Consider the following 9,719-nt stretch of genomic DNA (forward strand, 5'->3'; position numbering starts at 1 on the left):
TGAGGGGAATTAGGTGGCCAAAGTAAGGCTGAGGGTGCTCAGCTGAGAAGGAAAAGGCTAGCAGAAGAAAGGGGCTGCAGGGAAGGAGCCTGCAGTTATTCCCTGGGAGTTAGGCGGTGTGGGAGAACTGAGTGATTTGCAGTTACATCCTGAGAGGTGGGAGCTGGAGCAGAAGCACCTAGAGAAGGGGGAAGCCAGAAGCTGTAGGAGGGAGTCCAGGAAAAGAGCAGCAGGATCCTAGAGTTGCCAGTCATAGGGTCCCTGGCCTGGAACCTGGAGCAGAGAGTGAGCCTGGGCTCCCCTACCAGCCCTGGGGAAGTGGCACCCTAGGGGTTGTGAATGAGAAGATGGCTGGTAAGAAAAGACTTTGGTCCCCTGGAAGGGGAAACTCATAGTGACCTGGCTGGAGGATCAAGTCCTGAAGAGGGAACTGGCTGAGTCAGCAGCAGGGAATGCCACGAGCAGTGGAATGGGGCCTTGGACCTGGAAAGAGCTAATCCCCAGAGTGGCCAGGAGGAGGTGCTATCTGGGGTGAGTGTACCCTGGGATGGGGGTGGAAATAGGAACAACTAAATTGGCTTTGGAAATGCATAAAGCAAACCGCTGTGCTCCACTTTTGGCCCCATGTCCCTGGCCCCAGTGAAGTCCAAAGAGATGTCCGGATTGAGCTAATGCCTTGACTTGGCGAAGTGCTTGCTGAAATCCCATGGGACTCAAGCAGCTGCTTAAAGTTAAGACTGTGCTCAAACACTGGCTTTAGGGCAGAGCCGAGCCCTGGTTTTGTGGCTAGAACCTGGCACAGGGATCCCCGAGAACCATGTTCTATTCCTGGCTAGGCTGTTGGGTAATCGTGGGTAACTCAACCTGCCTCAGTTTCCCAATAGAGATGATGATGATACTTACCTCCTCTGTCAAGTGCTTTGGGTGAAAAGTCATCTTGTATAAGAGCAAGGCCTGGCTATTTAATCTCCTCTAACTGCAGGTGTCCTTGCTAATCTGAGTCCAACAGGCTGAGTTACATTAAGAACTGCCAGCCTTGTCCTGTTTGCATTATATGAAGCACCCATCACGGACCAGCACCCCAGCTGTTCTACAGAGCGGTGGATGTCTCAGCGCAAACTCCTTTCTCACACAGGCCTATGTTAATGTTTAGCACATGCTTCAGTGTGTTTGTGAGTTGGAACCTTAAATATCTTGGGCCCTTGGATGCTGTTTGGTAGATTTTTTTTTTTCACTAATGGTGCGAATTGGAAAATGATCAGGATGACTTTCTCTAAAATATGGCAGATCTTGGCTTGGGGAAAACAAAAGGCTTCATTTACCACGGCTTTATTGTCATTTATGAGAACGTACAGAAACTCTGGTGCCAGAGAAGCAGCCCACAGACAACACTAAAACAGCGGCGTAAAGGGTGAAAACAAATCCATTTTTAACAGGGCGTGCTGACCTCATTAGTCACAGAGGTTGGATGTTTCACTATACTTTGTCATGACAATAGCTGGGGAGCAATGAACACTTAGTACAATTCAGTTTCATTGAGGAATCCTTTGATTGTTGTCAGATGTGACTAGGTCCACTAGACAGCTGTGGGAAGATCCTTCCACAAGGCTGATTTCTTGGTCTGGTGGCTAATCGGACCTAAGAAACAAACACACAGAACGCCATGGGAGCTCAGGAATATAGGCCAGTGAAATAGGTTTATATTGCCAGTTGTGTTAGCTGCTGCTATTCAGCGATTCCTGGGACTGCAATGGATGGCTCTACTGTTGGGATTAAAATAGGTATAGATTTCCTCCTAAATCAGTAGTTGCTGGGTCAATGCTTTTGGCAGGGTCTGGTTAACGTGTACTGTTTGCTACCAATCTATTCATTGGGCTAGAAAGACAATTAAGTCACCTTCTCTTCCTGTTTGTGGACTGTTCACAATCAGCTCACAGCTGTTTCGGTTTTTGTCTTTTATTCACGGAGATGCTGCCCCTCCACATGCATCGGCACAGGGGAGTACCGGGGCATAAAGCTCCCTCTTTTTCTCCTGTGCAGCCTGTTGGTGTCGTCATCAGCCTTCTACTGCCCTTCCTTTGCCAGTGGGCAGCGATCGGCTTGGCAAGGGCAGGGAGCAGTGGAGCTTTGACTCTGCCCCATCAAACACGTTGGCCAACACAGAGGGGAAAATGCTCTGTGCCGGGTATGACTTTCCCCACTCACCCAGCCAGCCAGGAGGCACCAGAGACTAAAGTAATACTGAGTCTGGCTCTGCTCTGGGCAGTGTCTACACCCTTACCATAGTCTAGCACTGAATTAGTTCCATGAATGGTTTTGGCTTGGTAGATTGACTGGCCAACGTTAACACCATGTCCAGCTCTATTGGTTAGGCCACATACATAGGTCTATGGGGCTGCTAGGCAGTGGGTCGTCTCGCTCAGGAGGGTAGGAGCCCATGCTTTCTGCTCTGCAAGTCCCTCGTTCAGGATCTGCTGCTGATTGAAATAGAATTGCTTGGTACGAAGAGCTGGTCACAAATGGCATTTCTGACACGTGTTTGGTCCCAAATTGGGATGGAAAAATTGAAATGTCATATTTTTTCCGCAGAACAGAAATGCCAAATAATTTCAGTTTGGAAACACCTCATTGAAACATTTTTGCTTTGATAATGTAGAACTCTGTTATTAGCTATAATATTAGAATTAATCAGAGGGCAATAAACCAGGACAGTCCCAACAAAATAGGCCATTGCAGTTTTGAATCATGTCAAACAATTTCTGGGGAAAACCTTTGGAATCGATAAGGTCGCATGAAACATTTTGACTTTGATTACACAATGTTCTCTGCCCCGCCCCTTTGCTACTGACCTCGAGCTCATGTCCTGGTTCTTTAGCTCATGCTGTCCGATCCAGACGTCGGGACAACCTAGCTATGGGAGCAGTTTGTGAAAAATAGACGTTTGGAAATTCAAAGTGTATCTGACTTACCTAAATGGTGAGTGGTCAGAAGGGAAGGAGATGATGTCGTGGTCTCCTTTTATGTACCTCTTTGTAGAGCTGTGGAAAATAAGGAAAACCCATCTGTGAATGTACTAACTGTGCAAAAAAACCATTCAACCCTCGCTCTTTGGTATACTGCATTATTAAAGAGCAGAAGAAATTATTTTTTTTATTTATGCCTCGTCTTTCCCTTCTGCCTGATCTCTTGGAAACTCCCCCCGCCACCCTTTAAAAACTGCCCCTCTTTGACTTCTGTTCTCATTCTTTCACCCCAGACACCTGAGCCCATGTGCCTGCCTCCCAGAGCTGCCCAGACCACTTTGGGTTGGCTTGGCCTGGGGTGTTGGCCTTTGGGTGATCAGAGAGGGATTCTGGTACCCTCCGAGGCCCTGTCTCCATGCTAGGTCTACACGGCAGCTTGACGCAGGCCTTTCAGCCTGGGTAGATGGTCATGTGCTACCTCTGCTCGAGCTAGTGTGGAGATTATGGCGTGGGATAGCCACCCGAAATACACCCAGGGGGTCAGGTGGGCTTGTACTTGGGTGGCTAGTCCATGACACAGCCCTTGCTGCAACGTCCCCATTACTATTTTTTTAGTGCAGTAGCTTGAACAGAGTTAGGGTAGGTCCATACTTACCCGCCGGGTCGACGCGGAGAGTTCGACTTCTTGGAGTTCGAACTATCGCGTCTAATCTAGACGCGATAGTTCGAACTCCGAATGCACTCCCGTCGACTCCGGAACTCCACCACCGCGAACGGCGGTGGCGGAGTCGACGGGGGAGCCGCGGAGTTCGATCCCGCGGCATCTGGACAGGTAGGAAATTCGAACTAAGTGTACCTTAGTTCGACACCGCCCTCCCCCCCCCCCACCCCGTAGTGTAGACCAGGCCTTAGTCTTGTCTGCCTGGCCTGGGAGGCATGCTTCCAGCTGCAGTGTACATACCCCAGAGTTCATCCTAAAGAACCCAGCCTTGACTCCTCTCTGTGGGGAATCTGACCCACTCCCCATCCCACTAGAAAATTTCCACAGAAAAGGTTGACAAACGAAGAAGCGTGTGGGTTTCCCCCCTGCCCCCGTCTAAACATTTCCACAGAAAATTTTCAAATTTTGTTGGGTGGAAATTTTGAATCCTGAAAAACTTTCGGCCACCAACTGACCCATTTTTCTGGTTTGGGCCAAAATATTTTGGTTTTTGGCCAAACTATTTCAGTAGTTGGGTGTTTTGGCTTTTTGACAAAAGATCAGAATTTCCCACAGAGAGCCAATACTTGCATGAAAAAATTCATTTTGTCAAAACCCACAATTTTCCACTATGAAATGGCCTTGACCAAAATCTTTCTAGTAGTCCTAGGCCGCCTCCTTCCGATCCTTAAGCTGCTAAGTTCTCAGGAGTCTGCCTAGAACCACGTCTCTGTTCTACCATTTCAGCCATATTCCGCTTGTCTACCTGTAACGTTTTGTGTTGATAAGCCAGTGCACAAAGTCCTTGGCCTTCATCTTGTCCAAATATCTGGTAAAATCGCTGGTGAAGGTGCCTTCAGAATGCCGCTTGATGTTGGAAGTAAAACTCCGAGCGCTTTTTGATTCAAAAGATTGCCATCTGTTTGGGAGAGAGGGATGGGAAAAGTGAAGGAGGGTGCTGCAGTGGGATGGATACAGGGTCCTGTGGATAGCACGCTGAGTTGGCAGTTATGAATTCTGTTCCCGCCCTTGCCGCTGACTTGCTATGACAATGTAACTGTAGGTAAGTCCCATCCCTTTTGTCCTGTGTGTGTTTAGACTAAGGGTATGACTATGCTACCCACCGGATTGGTGGGTAGTGATTGATCTATCGGGGATTGATGTATCGTGTCTACATTGATCCCCGAACGCGCTTCCCCGTCGACTCCAGAACTCCACCAGGATGAGAGGTGGAAGCAAAGTCGATGGGAGAGGCGGCCATCGATCCCGCGCTGCGAGGACGCGAAGTAAGTCAATCTAAGATAAGTTGACTTCAGCTACGCTTTTCTCGTAGCTGAAGTTGCGTATTTTAGATCGATTTCCCCCCCCCCCCGGCCCCCTCAGTGTAGACCAGGCCCAAGTTCTCCAGGGCCCAGGCAATCTCTTTCTGGATAGTATCTAGCATAACAGGGCCCTGATCTTGGCCTGAGCCTGTTGGTGCTGCCATAATACCAAAACATACATTGCTTATGCAGAGCTACACTATGTACCATTAATAATAATACATTGCTTTTCTTTAGCATGTGTCTACTGTAGACCTCAAAGTGCTTTATAAAGGGGGGCAGCATCATATCCACATTTTACAGATGGGGAAACTGAGACACGGGGAAGTGAAGTGATTTGCCCAAGGTCCCCCAGTAGGCCAGTGGCAGAGCTAGGAGCAACCCAGCTCTCCTAAATCCCTGTCCAGTGCTCTACCCACTAGGACCCACTGCCTCTTAAAGTTACCCACATAATCTAAAACAGGACCCAGCACTGCATGCTCAGTGTCTTACAGGACCAAATCCATACAGCGCTAGCACTATGTGGCTCTGGTTCTTCAGGACAATATCAAGCTGTGGAGGGGTTGCAAGTCCTTTTGGAGGATCGGATTAAAATTTTGAAATGGTCTGAAGTAAATGGGATGGAATTCAATAAGGACAAATGCAAAGTGCTCCACTCACGAAGGAACAATCAGCTGTGCACATACAAAATGGGAAATAACTGCCTAGGAAGGAGTATTGCAGAAGGGAATCTGGGGGTCATAGGAGATCACAAGCTAAATGAGTCAGGGTAACACTGTTGCGAAAAAAGCAAACATCATTCTGGGATGTATTAGCAGGACAGGAGTGTTGTAAGCAAGACACGAAAAGTAATTCTTCCACTCTGATTAGGCCTCAGCTGGAGTATTGTGTCCAGTTTTGGTTGACACATTTCAGAAAAGAGCCGGACAAATTGGAGAAAGTCCAGAGAAGAGCAACCAAAATGATTAAAGGTCTAGAAAACACAATCTATGAGGGAAGATTGAAACAAATGGGTTTGTTTAGTCTGGAGGTGACTGAGGGAGGACATGAGAACAGTTTTCAGGTACATAAAAAGTTGTTACAAGGAGGAGGGAGAGAGAGAGAGAGAGAGTGTTTTCCTTAACCTCTGAGGCTAGAACAAGAAGCAACGGGCTTAAATGGCAGCAAGGGAGGTTTAGGTTCAGACGTTAGGAAAAACGTCCTAACTGTCAAGATAGTTGAACACTGGAATAAATTTGCCTACGGAGGTTGTGGAATATCTGTAACTGGAGATTTTTAAGAGCAGGTGAGACCAACACCTGTCAAAAAATGATCTAGATAATACTTAACCCCATGCCATGAGTGCAGGGGACTGGACTAGATGACCTTGCAAGGTCCTTTCCCATCCTATGATCACTAGGCTCCTAGATGATACTGCAGCGCCTAATAATATGGTCCATATTCTCTGTTCCTTTCCCAATACACCTCATCATCTTATTCACGTTTTCATCTGCTGCCCATCGTAATATGCCGTACTATTGCCTGGCAGCAAAGCCAAATAAAACAGAGTAATTGACATTATTAAGCGGTATCTGATGGGTCGCATTTGTGTTCTCTCCACCTACTTCAGCCCAGGACCACCAACCCACGGTGTACTTGTCAGTCTCAGATGCACCTTACCTAGACTCATTGGACAAATCGTTGAGAACAGTCTGCCAGCTGGCTGGGATCAACACCACGATTACTAGTCCATATAGGTAGAGCCACTGTATGCTTTTCATTTGGCCTTCTGTACAAGACAATAACACCCAAGGTTACCATTTGCCAACAAATGAAATCCAGCCTTAGCTGGATGAATCACAACACAAGTAATTTTACAGTGCATTTCCAGCATTTTGATGGGTGGAAAATTAGATCCTAGGACCTGAATACCTATAGGCATATATAATGGTTAATCAAAAGTACATGATTACAAGAAAACAGCTGTATATTTCAAAGACTCGTTTTTAAGGTAATAAATCTTACCCTGCACTCCTGTCTATATGGTCCCCATTACCACAGCAGCCAGCTGAGCACCTCAATCTTTAGTGTATTTTTTTATATATATAATACACACACACACACACACACTTTAGAAGATCTAATTAATAATGGTTCAAAGATTTGAAACTGGGGTGCTGGAACAATTTTTATGGGGGGGGGTTGCTGAGAGCCAATGAACCAAATTATAAACCCTGTATATGATGGAATCCACTTCAAGACAGGGGGTATAGCAGCACCCCCTGGATCCATACTTCCAGCCCCAACATTTGAAATTGCTCATATCCCCATATCTTCCTTTAGCTGGTCACTTCTAGGACAATAACACATCACTGAAGCAAGTAAATCAGACCATTTCCTGAGCAGGTTAGTCAAAATCCAAATGATTATTTGATATATAGTTTAAAAACCTCCCTAGTTTCATGAATAATTTAGAATTTTTAATCCTTTCCCTACCATCAGATACATCACCCTGACTTTACTTCTTCAAAGTGCTGAAACTGGCTACTGAGAAGGGGGAAAAGGCTTACCTTGCACAAGAACCAATGCTCTCCTAAAATCAGAATCTTTGTTTTCCTTGTACAAACCGGTTGTGGCTAAACTCTGCTCCTCACCGGTGCTTTTAAGCTTGTTAGCAAGATGCTAAAAGATGACAGGTGGGTCACTGGTACTCCTGTTTTTAGTTGCATGGGTCATTATGAATCATTACATGGTGTTTTTTTTTTTAAGTGGATCTGTTGCAAAAAATAGTTGCCGCATTTTTTTTTTTTACGTACGCCTTCAGCAACGTGTTTTTTTACAGTGCTCGGACCAATCAAGCTACCTATCAATTTTTCCCTTGTAGATAAACTAGTCCCTTATTGCCACAACACATCCTATGTGGAGAAATGATTTCTGAGCCTGCAGGGTTTCTGTTCCAAACACCTTTCTGCTCAAGTGAAAAGAAAAGAGCCAGAGTGCCAAAGAAACCCACCCCATTGTGGGACATAAATACTTAAATTGACAATTTTCCTTAATCTCTGGAAGATCAGCCATGAATCTCAAATAACTGTAAGATGGATTTGACACAATGTGTAGGGGTCCTTCCTGGCTCATGAGTTTGCATCCTAGGCGCTCTTGAAATATAAACGGATGAGGAATCTCACTGTCTCACAATGACTTGCTTAAATTAAAGTCCTGGACTGAACTTGTCTACTGAGGATGAACTTTCCATCCCAAGCCCTATTTTGGCCACCTCTAACTTCCCCTGAAACAACAGGCTAGATGCTTGGCTGGTGTAAACTGGCATCACTCTGATTTTGATGGAGCAATGCAGGACCAGATGCTCAGCTAATTTGCTTTGCTGCTTCAGCTAATTTGAATCAGCATCTTTTGATTTGGTGCTTGTTCTCAGACCAGCTCTGGGGAATATTTTGGAGTTAATCAGACCAGCTTGCTTTGATAGCTGTGTCCTGGGGAAAGGACACTGTTTTTCCTTCTGTGAAAATTGTTCTAATCATTTCTATATCACTGAAGGTAGAGAAGGAAAACTGTTAGAGTCGTCCAGTCCAGCCCCCTGTCAGGGCATTATTATCCCATATGGTCTCTGCCCCTGCCAATGTGTGAATGCTGCACTAGTCTTTTGCCGTGAAAAATTCTGCACAGGCAACATTTGCTGCAAATCCTTTTAACCTCCTCCAGCAGGAAATCTGTTTAGGCGGTGGGGTAACTGGGAGCAACTTTACACCCCATCTGCAGCCCTTTATGCTGTCAGGTTATTCATCCCCTACCCAGGACTCATAGAATATCAGGGTTGGAAGGGACCTCAGGAGGTCATCTAGTCCAATCCCCTGCTCAAAGCAGGACCAATCCCCAGACTCACCCCCCCCCGATCCCTAAATGGCCCCCTCAAGGATTGAATTTACAACCCTGGGTTTAGCAGGCCAAATGCTCCCCCGCAATGAGCTATCCTTCCCCCCAGGAGTCAGGGGAGCTGCTGGGAGATACCAGTGCCCCAGGCAGAAAGTAGGTGTCGGTGCCTGCATTGCATCCCGGGATGCTCTTCATTGTTGCCATTTGAAGGAGCTGTCCCCTGGCTTTGAAGGGAGTGAGGCAGATGCAGGTTTCCTCTCTGGGAAAGCCAGGGCGGAGAGACCTCTGTCTGAGAGTTTTCAGCTCTAGCATTAAACACTGGCAGAGAATTTCTGTTGCCTGGAATTCCTGGAGATTTCCTATTACCCCTGCGACCTAGGTCAGCCTGGGACTCGACTCTACACCCTCTTTCCCTAAGACCCGGGCCTGTCGGACGCCCTTTTTGTCTCATTTCCCTGATCTCCCAGTCCCAGGTTGATTACAATGCTGTTCTGGAGCAAATGTTTGAATGGTGGAACTCCAGTGGGAATTAGAATTTTCACCACCTCTTTAGAGCTGTGTAAACTGGAGTCCAACTTTATTGGTCCTCCAGATCTATGGACCGTGTTACATACCTTTTTTAACCAATAGATGGCGCTCTTTATATAAACTACCGGCATGTAATCATGTGTGGAAATGGCCAGAATTTTTTTGGCTGGAACTTTCCTTCCCAGCCCGCTTCTCCCTCCCCCACCAAAAAGCAAGATTCAGCAATACAAAAATTCACAAGACATTTCTGTTGACTTTTGCCAAATTGCTGGAATTTGTTTACGTTGGGGGGGGGGGATTGTTCGTTGCAGGAAAAACAAACAAAAACATCAGAAT

General features: G+C 46.5%; 1 protein-coding gene across 1 annotated transcript; it reads right to left on the reverse strand.

Annotated features, from left to right (window-relative positions):
• Positions 1-1,385: 1,385 nt before the first annotated feature.
• On the reverse strand, positions 1,386-6,745 carry LOC120391290 (pro-glucagon-like). The gene is made up of 4 exons (XM_039514789.1): positions 6,645-6,745; positions 4,430-4,582; positions 2,970-3,038; positions 1,386-1,638 (listed from the first exon to the last, which is right to left on the reverse strand). Exons 1-4 carry the CDS (start codon positions 6,743-6,745, stop codon positions 1,629-1,631), a joined length of 333 nt encoding a protein of 110 aa, XP_039370723.1. The 3' UTR covers positions 1,386-1,628.
• Positions 6,746-9,719: the final 2,974 nt, after the last annotated feature.

The sequence above is a fragment of the Mauremys reevesii genome, linkage group 25 (genome assembly GCF_016161935.1).
Source record: "Mauremys reevesii isolate NIE-2019 linkage group 25, ASM1616193v1, whole genome shotgun sequence".
In the NCBI taxonomy this organism is placed as follows: Eukaryota; Metazoa; Chordata; order Testudines; family Geoemydidae; genus Mauremys; species Mauremys reevesii.